Source organism: Mandrillus leucophaeus, unplaced genomic scaffold (genome assembly GCF_000951045.1).
Source record: "Mandrillus leucophaeus isolate KB7577 unplaced genomic scaffold, Mleu.le_1.0 Scaffold113, whole genome shotgun sequence".
Lineage (NCBI taxonomy): Eukaryota > Metazoa > Chordata > Mammalia > Primates > Cercopithecidae > Mandrillus > Mandrillus leucophaeus.
This window is the reverse complement of record NW_012099543.1, coordinates 4,220,501-4,237,877: the sequence shown is the minus strand read 5'-3', so window position 1 is coordinate 4,237,877 and position 17,377 is coordinate 4,220,501. Positions and strand designations below refer to the sequence as shown.

The 17,377-nt window shown below is 39.0% G+C and overlaps 1 protein-coding gene across 4 annotated transcripts in view; it reads right to left on the bottom strand.

Annotated features, from left to right (window-relative positions):
• Positions 1–17,377, bottom strand: part of BBX (bobby sox homolog (Drosophila)) — a 282,596-nt gene that overhangs the window by 97,174 nt on the left and 168,045 nt on the right. For all 4 annotated transcript variants that reach the window (XM_011995361.1, XM_011995374.1, XM_011995367.1 and 1 more), the window contains one exon: positions 6,154–6,324. In XM_011995361.1, coding sequence (XP_011850751.1) covers positions 6,154–6,315 — 162 coding nt within the window. In that variant the 5' untranslated portion in view covers positions 6,316–6,324. The remainder of the gene's footprint in view (positions 1–6,153; positions 6,325–17,377) is intronic.

Genomic DNA, 17,377 nt, shown 5'->3' with positions numbered 1-17,377 from the left:
CTGTTCATGGCTGGTAACTAACTTATGATGTAGCCCTCTGCTTAGTTTCTATAGCAACCTGTGCATGTCTCTATTACAGCATATATTACATTGTGTTATAATTGCTTACATTATTTTCTCTCTCACTAAACAGTGAGCTCTTTGAGGACAAAAGCTCTTATTCACCTTTACAACCATAGTGCCTAGCTCAATGTCTGATATAATATTAATACTTAACTAATTGTTGAATGAATAAACCCATTCTATGGTTAATGGGTATCAAGATTAACAATACCCACATAAAATATATGAATAGTAGCTGTGTCTTTCTCTGCTTTGAAAAGTGCCTTTTTCTACAGCTAATAATATGACAATATTTATCATGAAAGTAAGAAATAAAAAGGTAATATAGACTACTCAATGTTTCTGCAAGTATCACAAGTAGAGTCTTGTATATAAAAATCAAAATCGATATTTAATATGATTATTTGAAAGAAGAACTATACAATAAATCTTCAAACTTGTAAATTTCAAGCTTTCTTGTTTAGTGAAATGCTCTGGTGATAGGAATAAACTCCTCTAGGCTTAAATATTCAAAATCAATTTTGAATACTCTTTTTTCCTACATTTCATTCAATCATTGTTAAAGGTCTTCAACGACTTCCACAAAGCTCCGAATCTGTCCATTCCATCTGGGTAATTCTCATTCCCACTGCCCTAGTACCACTTTGGCCTATGCCTAGTCTTTCCGTTTTTCATCTTCTTTACAATACTTCTTGCATATGGCTGCCAGGTTAACTTTCTTAAAGCACATCTCTGATTACAGAATCTCAGAACATATTATGATTATAAAATATTTTATAAGGCTAAAATGATTCTATAATGTTTCTTAGAAACAATGTAACTATAAACAGAAGTTCACAATGTTTACTAAGCCCATTTCCTTAATTTCTGGTTTCAAAATTAAAATCAAGCAGGACACATTGCAGGTTAAGTATCCCTTATCTAAAATGCTTGGGACCAGAAGTGTTTTGAATTTTCGGATTAGGGATACGCAACTTGTAACCATTAGCCTGCATTATGCAGTAGAGTGGTTAATTCTTGAACTTGAGTATGCACTGGAATCCCTGGAGGTTCTGTTAAAACACAGCTAAGTCCCATTCCCAGAATTTCCGATTCTGAGATATGGAGCGGGTCCTGAGAATTTGTATCTCTAACAAGTTTCTACGTGATGCTGATATTACTGGTTTGAGGAACACTCTTTGAGAACGACAACTGTAAGGCAACCATGTTCTTTTATTACAATGTTTATTGGGCAATTGTTACAAGCAGATACTTTAGGACTAATCACCTGCTTAATCCAACTGGTATTTTTAAAAAGTCTTGGCCAGGCAAGTGGTTCACGCCTGTAATCCCAGCACTTTGGGAGGCCAAGGTGGGAGGATCATGAGGTCAAGAGATTGAGATAATCCTGGCCAACATGGTGAAGCCCTATGTCTCCTAAAAATTCAAAAATTAGCTGGGAGTGGTAGCATGTGCCTGTAGTCCCAGCTACTTGGGAGGCTGAGGCAGGAGAATTGCTTGAACCCAGGAGGCGGAGGTTGCAGTGAGCCAAGATTGTGCCACTACACTTCAGCCTGGTGACAGAGCAAGACTCTGTCTCAAAAAAAAAAAAAAAAAAAAATCTTTTGCCGTTAAGTATTGCAAATGCAATCAATTAATCATTAATTACCTGCAAACACAAAGAGTACGGAAAAAATCTTGAGGCTACAGCCATCTAATTTGGAGATATGTTAGGAATTATTATTGGGGGTGAAGGCTACATATTTATCTTCCTCATTATGTATATAATAGTAACAATAATTTGCATTTTTCAAGGGAGTTTTATTTAGCATTCTGAAACTAGGAAGCTAAGAAAAACTAAAAAGTGTACTATTAATATATAAGATGAAGAAGCAATTATATTTCCACCCTTCAGAAAAGAGTAACTTTTCATTCAGTTACTAAATTATAAAATTTAGCGTGTAACAGATGGACAAAGGACCTCATGTTTTGGGAGGGAGAAAAACATACGAACATAAATTTAAAAGCAGTATGCTGACTGCGACAAGAAACCAGCAACGTAACAAAGCACTGGTGGACGGGAAGAAGTGCAAGAAGGCCTCCCTGGAAAAGGTTGCCCGAGCTAAATTTTGAGAAGCAAATCAGGCCAGGTGTGGTGGCTCTAATCTCAGCACTTTGGGAGGTCAATGGGGGCTGTGGATCACCTGAAGTCAGGAGTTCAAGACCGGTTAGAGCGACATCGTGAAACCCAGTCTCTACTAAAAATACAAAAGTTAGCTGGGTGTGGTGGCGGACACCTGTAATCCCAGCTACTCTGGAGGCTGAGGCAAGAGAATCACCTGAACCTGGGAGGAGGAGGCTACAGTGAGCCAAGATCACACTACTGCACTCCAGCCTGGGTGACAGAGCCAGACTCTGTCTCAGAAAAAAAAAAAGAAAGAAAAAGAAAGAAAGAAAAAAAAAATTTTTTTTTAATTAAAAAATTAAAAATTAAAAAAAGGAGAAACAAATCAGAATGTGTCAAGTCGTCAATGGAGAGACATGGGGAACCAACAGGTATTAAGGCTTGCTGGTTTATCTGAACATCAACTTGCAGTTCAACAATACTGGTATGTAAAAGAGAACAGGGCTTTGCGAGACAAGGATGCAGAAGATGATCTGCGCACTTCAGGAAGAATGTGCTCTGCCATATTTACACGCGTGCTTTTGATCATGTAAACCAGTAGTTTGGAACTATATGGACCAATAAAAACATGTGATTTGACACAGTTTGTCAACTTTTTATTCTGCCAACTATGAACATTGAAAAATGTTTTAATTGCTATTTAATGTAATTATTAATCAAAAAGCAAATATATAAATATATGAATAACAAAATAGAAATAAAAACTGTCTTAGAGTTTCGAACTTACTTTTCTTTCCCCAGGAGCTCATTAATATTTTCTAAGAAAAATCGACACTAGTCCCCACAGCTGGATCGACGTAATGGAGAGCCATGAGTGATTTTAAGCAGTGGAGGGGCATCATTAGATTGTAATTTTAAGGAGATAACTTCTAACAACAGCATAAATTTTAAGAGTAAAACTAGAAGCAACCCAAACTAGAGAACCCAGTCAAAAATTTATCCCAGCTGTCCAGGCAAAAAAGGGATAGGGCTGAAATCTAGACAGCAGTAATGGGAACAGAGAAGTGAGAACAGGGACAATATTTATGAGGCAGAACCAAGAGTGGCTGGTAACTAATTGGATCTGAAGGCAGAAAAAGGAAGAATGATTCTAGCTTGGGTGGCAAAGTTTCTTCATATACAACAACAAAAAAAACTTATTCTCAAACGAGAGAAATCAGGCCTGGTGGAGCGCAGAGATCAGTGCTAGGCAGGCTGAATTTGAAGTGGCTATGGGGAATGCTGTGTGGATACCTATGTCTGCAGGATAACAATGAGATGCCAATAAACAGAAGGTGCTAAGACTAAAAGTATGGACTAGATCACTGAGTGTGAGTGAAAAGAGAAGAGGACTCAATGACTTTAATCCTTCCCCCAATAAATATTTACTGGGTTCCTGCTATGAGCCAGCCACTCTACTAGATGCTGTGAGCACACAGTGAGCACAGACAGCAGTAAGCACAGAGCCTGTGACCTCATAGAAACAGGAGCAGCACAACTGGCCTTACATTTTGAAGGGACTCCTCTGGCTACTTTGTTGACAATGGACCGCAGAAGGGCATGAGCAGAGGCTGGGAGAGAGAGAGGTAGATACAATAATTGCTGCTAGAAATGGTGGTGGCTTGGATCAAGGTGGTACATGAAGGAACTGTTAAAAGGGCAACAAAACGGTGAACGTATTTTGAAGGTAGAGTTTGAGAGGATTTGCTAATGGATGGATGTGAAGTTCGAGCAAAATAAAGCAGTAAAGTACGAACTACAAGGTCTCAGGTCTGACAAACTGGAATGTTGCAGTTGCGCTTTACTGCGAAAGGGAAGATGCAGGAGAAGGTTGGGAGAAGAAAAGCAAAAGCTTAGTTTTGAATTCATTCAAACTGAGATTCCTAGTTGATATCTAAATGGATATGCCAAGTAAATAGAAATATGAGTTCACAGTTCAGAAGAAAAGCCCAGGATGGAGATAGAAATTAAGATTGGAGGCCCAGGGAACATCATCATTTGAGGGGAAAATAATGCAGGGACATTAACTGAAAGAAACTGGGAAGGAACAATGGGGAAGGTAGAAATAGAAAGAGGGGCCAGACATGGTGGCTCATGCTATAATCTCAGCACTTTGAAAGGTTGAGAAGGGAGGATTGCTTGAAGCCATGAGTTCCAAACCAGCCTGGGCAACATAGTGAGACCCTGACTTCACAAAATATAAACAAAATTAGCTGGACTTAGTGGTGTGTGCCTGTGGTCCCAACTATTCAGGGAGCTGAGGTGGGAAGACTGCTTGAGCCCGGGAAGTGGATGGAGGCTGCAGTGAGCTGAAATGGTGCCACTGCACTCTAGCCTGGGCAACAGAGTGAGACCCTATCTCAAAAAAGAAAAAGAAAGGATAAATAGAAACACGTGTGGGTGGCCAAAGGAAAGAAGAAAGAGAAACAGGAGTGGGTGCCCTCACAGAAACAGGAGACTGCTTCAATGAACAAGTGATCAACACATGCAAATGTGTTTAAAAAATGAAACTAAGAATAAGCTCGATAATACCCTCAAGTAAGAAGAATAAAACCTATTTCTCTGAAACAGGAAAAGCGGAAGGAAAGATTAGTAAGGAGTGAGACAATTACAGAGGTGTGTACAAGAAGCTAAAAGAGTAACTTCTGGTGGCCTCTATTTTCTCTGTGAAAAAGGAGAAAAGGTCACCAGTAAGAGAGGCTTTAGAGGGTATCCAGGTGATATCTGAAAAAGAGGAAAAATGTTTTTAATTCCTGCTGAAAGCCAAGAAGAGACTGAATGGATGTTGAAGGCCTGAAAAATATTAAAAACATGTTTATAAAATTTGTAGTGACACAAAATATGTACTTATTTATTATTTCATTCAGCATACATCTATATTTAATACCTACTATGTGCCAGGCACCATTCTTGGTTCTGAGGCAAGAGGAAAGGACGAGACAGCCAACGCCCCTGTTTTTATACTGAGTTTCTATTCTGGTCTGAGAGAAGACAGACATAAAGAAGTATACAGCTAAATACATGGCAAATAGCAATAAGCGCCATGAAGAAAATCCTTTGACTTTGAATGTGTTGGGTGCGACAAACACTTGAGATGATTTCTTTTTTTTTTTTTTTTTTTGACAGAGTCTTGTTCTGTCACCCAGGCTGGAGTGCAGTGGTGCGATCTTGGCTCCCTGTAAGCTCCGCCTCCCGGGTTCACTCCATTCTCTGCCTCAGCCTCCCGAGTAGCTGGGACTACCGGCGCACACTGCCACGCCCAGCTAGTTTTTTTGTATTCTTAGTAGATACAAGGTTTCACCGTGTTAGCAAGGATGGTCTTGATCTCCTGACCTCGTGATCTGCCTGCCTCGGCCTCCCAAACCGCTGGGATTACAGGTGTGAGCCACCGTGCCTGGCCGAGATGATTCTTAAGTCACCTGCATGGCTATGTGACTGAGAGCCAGCTGCTGAGGCCTGATTCCAGAGAAGAGGACTAGGAGGAATGAGTCGTTACAAAGACTGGGGGCAAGTGAAGCCAGAAGCTACGAACGCCAGGGATAGAGACAAACAGAGCAGTTCTAAGATTGCCAAGGGTGGCAGGGCGAGGCCAGAAGCCAAGACAGAGAGGCCAGAAAAGCCACAGGGTAGAATGTCAGATGAGCACATCAAGTTTTAGGAACATCCCCATCTCAATGTATTTGAATATTACTCACAAATCATTGGTTAGGTGACAAAAATAGTATTTAAAAGGCTGTGTCTCAGTCTACACTATTAGGAAGTACAAATACTTCAAGAGCAATCAAGAATTGGAATAAAAATGTACACTAAGTAATTGAACAGGATTCAAGCTATACAGGCTTTTGGAAACACATCTTTCGTAATATCATTCATGTTCACTATTGTTTCTAGAATATTATGATTTGCTCTAATAAACTCGAAACTTCTACAGTAAATATAGGACTTACCTTGTCAATATCCTCCTCTTCGTCTTCCTCTTCTTCCTCTTCTGAAAAATCAAGAAGTTTCTTTGCTAGCAATGGATGCCACTGAAGACACTTTCGTTTTGGTCGTTTTCCAACCCCTTCTCCTTCTGCTGAATGATCCTTATTTCTATTACTGCCTTTCATTACTGTGACCTGTAATAGGAAGAGAGAGAGACAGAAACAGGGAGACAGGGAGAGAAAGAGAGACACTGAGATAAATCAAAGTAAATTTGATTAAAATTAGTTTATTTAGCTCCCTTAGTATTAATTATAATTTTAATGACTAAACTATCTACTAGCTCATTTACTGGACTCAGTGGGAATCCAAAATACATAATGAAACATTCACCTTAGCGGGCCAAATGGAACTAATAAAATTTGCCTTTTGTGAAATCTACTTCCCTCCGCTACACAGCTTCAGAACCTAAAATCCCAGTAAGCTTAAGAATATTACCAGTTACCTTCACTTGTGTGTATCTACTCAGGGAAGCATTTCTCAATTTCCCATCAGAAGAACATGACGGATGCCTCCCAAGAGAGTTAAAGAGTTCACAGGGACTTGCTCCCCAGGCATTCTCTGATGGCTATTTTACTATAACAATTTACATGTATTTTGCATTCTATACCATGTTAAATCTGTGCTTATAACATTACTAAATAAAATGAGTAATTTGTAAGAATCCAAAGTTTTAGATTTGGGCAGTTGGCTAAGCTAAGAAATGGCCAAGCTATCAACGTGACAAAAATCGTTTAGAAGCCTAAAACTCTGAATTACTTTTCAATGATGTAAAAAATAGTTCTATTCCTTGAGAAAAGCAATACATATTTCTATTAAACAGGTGAAAATCGCATAAAATGAGGTTTGCCCTCTCCTCCCGCACCATGGTCCAGAGGGAACTGCATGTTAGTTTCCTGTATGTTTTCTCACAACTTTTTTTCTGATGTTACTTCTCATTCATTCATTCAAAGTAATGTTAAAACAGAAATTACTGTCATGGAAAAACTCAAACAATACAATTAAATGCCATCGGTTTAAATGGTTCATGAATGCTGACAATACAAACATAAGTACAGTTGCTAAAATCACCAAGTAGCAGCCTGTTTGCTCACTATGTTTGCATTAGTCCAAATACTTGAGAAGTGATACCATTAAACTTTTAACATCATATTAAAACAGAAACTGGGACTGATGAACACATAATATAAAGATTCATGTAGTTCTCAAGCCATTCAGAGAATATGATACAGGCAAATTTATCTGTCTGCCTTGTTTCTGGATTCTGGGTCATGCCTAGGTCTTACTTCAAACAAATATTCACCAATGTTTTCTCCTAGAACTTGTACAACTTCAACTTAAACATTTAAATACTTGATCAACCTGGGATTCATTTTAATAAAGTAAGTGAGGTAAGGATCTAGCTTATTCTTTTTTAAAAAATAGCCAACTATACCAATACCATTTATTAAATAATCCAGCTTTTCACTATTCCTTCTGTGCTACATTAAATTATCACATGTATACGAGTCTATTTCTGGATTATCTTCTGTTAATAACCTCCCTCCAACTACTTTGACCAATTTCAATGTCCTTAGGGACTATATCATTCTACATCTTTTTAAATATACAAATATATCAATAAACAGCCATTAAAAAATTTAAGCTGCATATATCATACTCTTCTATCTAGGTCAATACATGTTGATTGTTCTAATTTAAAAATAATTGTGTAATATTCTAAAAATGAATGTACCACAATTTACTAAGTCTACTACTGATGAAGTGATTATTGTGCTACAATAAAACTCCTCATTTTAATAAAATCATTTTCTAAAAAACCTTCATTTTTAACAAAAGTTCTCATTAATTTTTTTTTTTTTTTTTTTTTTGAGACAGTCTCACTCGGTTGCCCAGGCTGGAGTGCAGTGGCGCGTGCAATCTTGGCTCACTGCAACCTCCACCTCCCAGGTTCAAGCGATTCTTCTGCCTCAGCCTCCTGAGTAGCTGGGACTACAAGCGCCCACGACCACACCCAGCTAATTTTTGTATTTTTAGTAGAGACGGGGTTTCACCATATTGGCCAGGCTGGTCTCTAACTCGTGATCTTGTGATCCGCCCGCCTTGGCCTCCCAAAGTGCTGGGATTACAGGCGTGAGCCATCGCGCCCAGCCATCATTAATTTATTAAAAGCTATTCCAGTCAAGAAAAAGAAAGGAGGAAAAGAAAAACATGCTCTTGTGGCTTTCTTAGCAAGAAACTCATGCTGGATTACTTGTGTGAATTACTTGTGTGAATTAATTTATTAAAAACTATTGCAGTCAAGAAAAACAAAGGAGGAAAAGAAAAACATGCTCTTGTGGCTTTCTTAGCAAGAAACTCATGCTGGATTACTTGTGTGATTACTTGTGTGAATTACAATTGAATTACTTGTGTGGCTGACTCAAGAATATAAGAAGTTACCGAAAACTAAATGGAATTAGGTATCTGGTGTGCTCTTAATAAGAGAAGATACCTTGTGAATTGATAGACCATTTAACAATTCCCATTGTATCTACAAATAAAAATTGGCACAGGTAACCCAATTTCCAGAAATGCCAATGTTATGTAGAGAAAAGAGGAAACGGTTATTTCTGTAGCATAGTAATCACTTCAGGATGAGTTGCTTGAGTGGTAGTAAAACCCATTTGAGGGTCTAATATTTTAAATAGTAAAAGAAATCAGCGGGAAACTGTAAGTAAGGCGGTTTCTATCAACTAGAGAGGGTAAAACAATTGCCAATGTCAAGAGAAAAATACATCTTTAGCCCCCAAAATTTTGAATTAAATTGTTATTTAATTATGTGTGAATGTATATATGTGTGGGTATGTATGTACCTTTGTGTGTGTGTATATATATATATATAATTTCAATATTCAAAGAGAAAACAGGATCTGAAGAATCAAATTAATGAGGGGAATATGTGGCTTCTTTCTGGGTTCAAAATAATCGCATTCAGTCCTCTCTCACTTCTAAGTTTTTCCACGTAGCTCATATACCACTTTGGAGAAAATGCCTTTTCTGATACTCCAGAAATTAATCTTTGTCACCCAGAAATACATTAGAAAGACTTTACATTGCTAACGGCACTTACCACATTTTCCCACGAATTGTAATTATTTAGATACATCATACCTCCATTGCTAGGCCTTTTTTTTAATGTTCCGAGACTCTACTTATATGCTCAGAAACATCCTAGCACATCAGATCAAGACCAGTTAGTTGTGAGGACTGTCAGAAACAACGATACCAAATCCTGCGCCAAATTGTGATGATGACTCACTATTTATATTCTCTAAGATAGCTTCAAGATTAACTACAATTTCTTACACTTTCCTGAATTCAGATATTCTTTTCTAAGTGGGAAAGAAAGGGAATTGAAAACTGTGCACAACTCAGACACACAGACCAAGGTGGCATGTGATGTCTGAGAACCACCAGATGCACAGGCTTGTAGAGAAATGAGGCTGGCAACCCCTAGCACAGGGCCTGGAACAAAGTAGGTACACTTTTAGCAGGTATGGAAGATGAATAAAACAGTAAGTGAATTAGAAATAGTATACCTCAGATGAAATAATCAAGAAAAATGTACCATAATTGATCTAATAACTATGAAATACCTCAAAGTATAAACTGTGCACTTTAATAATTCATAGTTATCTAATTTGTTCTTAATTCTGTATGGATCTATTTTCAAATTATTGAAAGAATGCAAAACAGTGAAGGGAAATGATGTTCCTGATTAGGATTCAGAAGTAATGAGAAAGCAAGAGAGAATAATTTAAAAAAGATTTTAAAAAGTGGGAAAGACAAGGGCAAAGAAAGCATAATTTTGAGACAATGTTATCACTCATCTTACTTCAACAATGAGGAGGAGGTGAAATTGTTAATTTTTAAAGTGACAGAGGACTAATCTTGTAATTATTTTGCCACTAAAAAGCCCACACATTTTAAAGTTTGGTTTCTTGGTCTTAGAACAAGAGGAAATTAAGCTAACAATCTATATGCTGTAAATGAAGCAAATGTTGGACTTCATTCAAAAGGAGTTCTTCTTCCATTCTGCACTACAATTTTAGAATCATTGAAATCAGGTTATTTAACTATCAATGGACTCTGTATTTGAAAAACTAAATATCATCAAATTATGGTGCTGAGACTGTCAAATGATGATCTACAACACCTACCAACATGTATCTGGTGAAAACAAACAAACTCATGTGTCCCCACTTCGCCCCCTTTCTATGTATGGCAGGACAGGTGACCCTAAATAGACATCCTCTACTGAATTCAATGTAAACTGACAAATTAGGAAAAACTTCATTTAATCATATTCTTCAAATGTAGCAAGCCTGAGCCGAGCGTGGTGCCTCATGTCTGTAAACTCCCAGCACTTTGGGAGGCCAAGGCGGGTGAATCACGAGGTTAAGAGATCGTGCCATTCCGGCCAACATGGTGAAATCCTGTCTCTACTAACAATACAACAATTAGCTGGTTGGTGGTGGCGTGCACCTGTAGTCCCAGCTACTCGGGAGGCTGAGGCAGGAGAATCACTTGAATCCGGGAGGCAGAGGTTGCAGTGAGCCAAGATCACGCCACTGTACTCCAGCCTGGCAAAAGAGTTAGACTCTGCATCAAAAAAAAAAAAAAAAAAAAAAGTAGCAAGCCCATTCATGAAGGACCTTTACTGAGGTCGGACTTCATGAGAAGCTTAAAGAAGAAAGATTTTAGAAGGAAACAGTACAAAGCAAATGCCATATTTATTAAAAGAATAATAATAATGAAAAAGGACACTGCAGCCTGATAGGCTTCCTTTGGAATCCTGCCTCTACCACAAACTACCTGTTGGAAAGGGAAAGTTAATACCTGTGCTGATATTTCCTCATGTGAAAATTAAATAATAGCTCTACTGTGAGAACACATATGTAATACCCAGCACAGTGTCTAGAAGATTCCCGTTCACTGTTGGCAAATCCCCCCTTTACTCAACAAGCTTTTTAGACTGGGGAGCATGGGTTTAACAGGCAACATTTGCTACTTAAACTCATCCTAAGATGCTATTCAAAAGGGAGCACAGATGCCTCCCATTTGATAGCAGTCCATATGCTGTCCAGATGATGTACTCTGCAGCCTCAGAAACTGAAAAAGGAAGATGGAGAGTTTCCTTCGTCTGAGTGATACACAGTCAGAAACAGTGCCTTGGCACCATCATAAATTTTGCGAATAAGATCCTCTCGTCTATTGTCTTGTCTTACAATTTAGGCAATCAGTTACACCTCAATCTTTAAAACATTAGTATACACTGAACTGTGTCACAGTGGTATTTTAAATTGTTTCCTAAAAGTCCAATGAAATTCCACTCAAATCCCGGTCATTAAAATTCATGCCCAGTGAAACAGGAGAGTATATATGGGAGGCCCATTAAATACCACTGCTAGACAACTACATATTATAACCACAAACAGGGTCTCTTCTGGGTCCAACTAGGACTACAAAACTTCACAGCCTTCTCCAGTCTATGGAGGAGAGGAAAAACCAGCCCAAAGACACTGTAACATCGTGGAAACTCTAGTACTTCCACACAAATCGGACCCGCCTGCTTTCATTCTTTCTAAAGAGTTCTGGGACTTTCAAGTCACACCTTGCTTTCAATCTTTCAAGGGATCCTGCTACCACAGAAGACAGCAAATACTCCAAATTTGAAGCCTTCCTCCTTCTCACCTTAAAAGTCTCCCATTTTCTCTTAAAGTCCTTCTCATCCTCCAAGACCCAGGTCAAATATCTCTTCTTTTATCTGAGAGCCCTAAGTCAAAGTCCATCACTCTGCTATGAGCTTTGGCTTTACTTGACTTTGTTAGGTCAAGCACTTAGAGTGTTTTGACAACTCCCCTGTACCCGGCTTTGGTTGAAATGTGTCCTCCAAAGTTAATCCCCAGTGCAACGGTGTTGGGAGGTAGGACCTAATAAGAGGTGATGAGGTCATGGGGGATCTGCCCTCATGAATGGATTAATGTTGTGATTGTGGGAGTGAATTAGTCATCACCAGAGTGAGTTTGTTATTAAAGCAAGTTTGGCCCCTTCTTACTCTTACCCTCTCTTGCTCTTTTGCCATGGAATAATGAAGCACAAAAGCCTTCCCCAAATATTGGCCCCATGCTCTTGCACTTCCCAGTCTCCAGAACTGTGAGCCAAATAAATTTTTGTTCATTATAGATTACCCAGTTTGTGGTATTGTTATAGCAACATAAAATGGACTAAGACATCTCCACGTCCACAAAAGGTTGTGACCTTCAGAGTGCAGGTGCCATCATTACCTTTTCAGTCTCAGTGCCTAGCACGGAGCCTACTACACAGCAGTTTCTGAAAAGGGTATTTATTGGCTTATAATTTCCTCATCTAACACTTAACCACATATGGCTTCTCAGAATGACATGCTCCTAAATGTTTTTAAAAATTCTAATATGCAACTAACATGTATTAAATATTTAATTGCTATATATTTACTTTCTCATTTAATCCTCACAAAAACACTCTGATGCAGTTACTATGATGAATTCCACTTAAAGCAACAGGTTTCAGTAACTTGCCCAGGGTAACACGGCAAGTAGAGGAGCTGGAACTGGACCCAAGAAACCTAGCTCAAAGAACCCAAATGCTACCTGGGAAAAAGAGCTCTAATATAAAGCTCTTCAATCTGCAACTCTCTAACTATTTCCTGTAGAACAAACAGCTCATAGACCATGAAAATACCAAAAGGAAGCATTAAGGGGCTGGTAAGGGAACACCACTTTTCATGGTAGAAAAGCAAGTACACATCTCTGATGATGCCAAGTGACAATTAAATTAGATTAACTATAAAACTCTTTGAAGATACAAACCCTACAAGTGCTAATCATTATTATTTATTGTAATTCTAATGACAATTCTAAACTGTAGACAGATTACATGAAAAATATCTCATTCAATAAAGTAATACTCATTTAGAAGCAATTCACTCACTATTCATGCAAAAAGTGTCTTTAAATATGTTCCTTATTGAAAAGCAGTAGCTCTTCAAGTTGAAACTTTAACTCTGTCAAGATGTTATCGATATGCTCTTCATGAATACTAATAAGGCACCCACTATTCAAAGAAGGGCTTAGCTGTACTGGCAGTTCTGGTCCCTCTGCCTTTAACTCATAAAGAAATATGTATACTTAAGATCTCTAATACCTGCACTCCATGACGCTTAGCCTTGGGACAGCTTAACATGGTTCTCACATGGAATGCTGTTCTAGGCTACAAACAGAGACAAAAGCTACCTTGAAAGAGATAAGGCAGCCAAAGAGGTGGCTTGAGGATGAAAAGCTATATACATAGAGGTCAGTAGCAAGTTAGGACATGTTCCCCACCACATCTTCCAAAAATGCAACCTTCTGTTTTCCTGTAATTTTATGGAGGTGTTTACATTCTTAATCAAAAAGTCACTGAATTCCTATTCTTCAACAGACCTAACAAAAAAGTATTTGCCTCTTTCAGTTTACAAATTCACAAAGGTTTTTATTATATGCACTTATTACAGGGCTAGAACATAATGATCACATTGACAAGAAGCTGAAACACAAGAAGACAAGCTCATGGATGTGTCTTCCTCCTTTACTCTCAATGCTGCTGAACACATATGTATTGATCACCTGCTGAGCTATGCTCTGTAAGGGTTAAGTGTCCAGCCTTACCTCCCATTCAACTCACCTCCTGCTGGGCTGGTGCTTGCCCTGCTCTCCACACCCGCCACATGCTTCTGCGCAGAACTTTCTCTGCTCTCCCAGGCCTGCACACCGTCCCCGACACCCCCATTCTCCCTCTCTATGCAAGGCCTCTCCGAACATCCATTTCTAAAAGGCTGTGTTTGCCTCAGTTCATGTCTCTCTCCTTTCTGAGCACCTTTTTTGATCACTGCAGCACTTAATGGCTGTGCCATAATTTTTGACACTTGATTGTATGACAATTATCATTTTCCTGTACAATGTATGTATAATGATTTCATGTGAATTCCTCCCACAGAGACCCTTGAGGGTAATGAACATGCCAGATGCTTTTTTTGGATCTGTCAGAGCAAAGATCTCTGTGCTAGACAGGGAATAGATGTTCAGTGAATATGTGGAGAACTGAACATAGAAACAATACTTCTCTGCTTTCTTATTATGCTTTTCTTTATGTTGTTTTGCTACAAGGCAGAAGGGACATAAGGCTTGAAAAGAGATATGCAGAGAAGAAATAAGAAGCCAGGAAAGGTTGTTTGGATGGGGAAGGAGAGAGAAAAGAAACAAGCAAATTGATAAGGCAATGTAATAAATAGAATAAAATCAAAGCCACTTCCAAACAGTTGTCTAAAACATGTTCGTTTATTCCCTTCTCTGGTTATTTGTCAATGACTTTCATTATTCTCTCAAAACAGAGTACTATTATACCTTCCACTCACTGGCTCTCTTACACTTTCACAAATGGTCCAGCAATAAACCCTAACTTTAAACTTATCCAACCATTTTTCTTCTCGGGTCTATCTCCAGGTTTCTGGCTGCTCCTGTGTTCTGACCCTACTACAAAAGTTTTCAATCTCATGTTGGTCTTAAGTGCTTTTTTACTTGTTCTTTACTTTTATCCTTTTTACTTGTCTTACTCAGTTACACAGTCAATCCCACAGTGCCCATTATAAATTCTGTTTCTCAATTCCTGCTGATGATGGTGAGCAAGGATAAATGATGACAATCCTCGCTAGACATATATAATGCTTCCCATGTACCAGAGCTAAGAGATTACATCTATTAACTATCTTAACTTACAAGCCTAAGAGGTAGGTACTATTATCCCCTTCTTTTACAGATGAGAAAACTGAGGCAGAGATAACATATTTCGCCACCTTTAGTTTATAAATTACCAAAGGATTTTACCATATCCATTTGTCACATGGGTAGAACACAAGTATCGCATTGGCAAGAACTGGAAGCACAGGAAGACGGGTTCATGGAGTCTCCATATTTATTGTCAATGCAGTCGAATACATATTTACTGAGCACTTGGTGAGCTATGATTATGTTTATAAATCATACCACTAGCATGTAATTGGTGAAGCCAGTATTTGAACTCAGGCGGTCTGGCTTCAGAGTCTGGTTTTTGACCATTATACGATATTGCTTCATCATCATAAATTTGACTGAACATTTGCTACATGCTAAACACTTTACGTGAATTAATTTCTTTAATCCTTAATACAACTCTAGGTGAAAGATACTACAATGAACATACCTTAGGTATAAAGCAACTGAGAATGACAAACCTTAAGCAGCACGCCTGAGGCCACTCTGCCAGCACATGATGGGCCCAGGAATGAAGACAAGGTCTTCCGTTCCCTGGAGCCTGAGCTTTCAATCATGTCCCCATACTGCCCTTCCCGCCCACCTGCAATCCTTGTCACTCTAAGAAAATACCTTTGCCTCCTGCTTAACTAGCAGGAAGGTGTTAACCTTCCTGAACCCTCCCAAATTCTCATCTTGCCTACCAATTTCAAAATTTCTTTTCTTCTTCTGTTTTCTTTCAAAGGTAGAGATTCAAGGTCAACTCCTTCCCTCACCTCACCCCCAATCTATATGTTTCCCTCCTGTTATCCTGAGCCATTAGTCTTTCAGTTACTTTGATGAAGTCTAAAGTCCTGTCTGAATTCTCACCCTCCTTTAGCTAATCCTTTCTTCCTACAAACTGGCCTCTAGCCCTTAGGCTATGGTACTGCCTAATGTGGCTAGGATCCAAGAACCAGCCTACTTGGTACTGTCATGTGTTCACAGCCTCCACACCCAACGATGTGCTTCACTAAGTGACCTGGTTCCTAATATTCTTGTTTCTAAACCTCAGGATTAGTTTCCTAGAAAGAGCTTACAACTTGTTCCAACGTACCTATCACCTCTGGCTTCTCTACCTCACTATGACTCACATGTCTTTAATTTCTATCCTCTCAGAGAAAATATCTTGTATGAGCCAGGCCTCTGCCTTCACCATACCCTTGTGGAGTTATGTCAGAGCCTGGTGAATATAAACTAGACATCCCTTCCCTTCACATAAGCATCTGGAAAGCATATCTTTCTTTGCAACTTTCTCTCCATAAACTGAAATCACTGCAATTAGCTGTTTACCCTGACATTTAATCTCTCAAAAATCTGTCCCTTCTACCTCTTACAAAGAGTCTACTCTTCTCCAGCCCCACAAGGCTGGTTCAGCTGTCTGGCCTTCTTACCTATAGCTCTGCTGACTTTAATTCTCCACATAACAAATATCTGCTCATATCCTTCTCCTAAAGGGAATCTCTTTAACAGTCCCTCAGTGTACTAAAGAAAACCTCCAAATTCCTTCCTTCACATAAACACCTAAGACTCTTCCTGACCTAGTCCAGCTTGCCTTTACAGCTGATGTTTCTTTGGTCCATTCTCACTCTCAAAGTTCTACCCATACTGAGCCACATGCCATCACCTGGAGCTTGCCATGCACTCCCACCTCCTGGAACCTGGTTGCTGTTTCCTTCCGGCGGAACTCATTCCTGCTTCAGGGCTTGGCTTGGATCTCACCTCATGCCCCTTCTGGTCCTTTCAAGTCTCAGAGAGGTGTCTCCACAGCACCCTACACTTAATAGGCTACAGTGAAATGACCTGTTTTCTTCTTTATATCACACTCAACTGTGACAGAGAACAGGGGCTGCATCATGTTCACCATGATGTGTCTCCAGGGCTTGACACAGAGCCAGGTGCACTGCAGGCACAAATAAATACTTGTTGAATGAATGAGTTCTAGGACTGTTTCCTGAAGTCCATTCCTCTTGCCCCTAGTCCTTTTCCTTGTTCACCATCCTGCTTTTCTAATCCATCCTTGCCATGCCCTGCTGTGTGACCCTCCATTTCAGAAATTCCTAACAATCACTCAAATAGCATACTCAAACTGCCAAACTAAAACACCTGGTGATTTTATTTACTTAGAAATAGTTTCTAAGTATTGCAGATCTGAAGGGAGAAAAATGACTATTTGTAATTTTGACTTCGGAAGAGAAATAATTATCCACTCCCTCTTCTCCTGTATCCATCACTGAACACTGATTTTTAATCTTCCATGCTACATTACATAGGGCCCTTTGATTTTTTTTTTTTTTTTTTT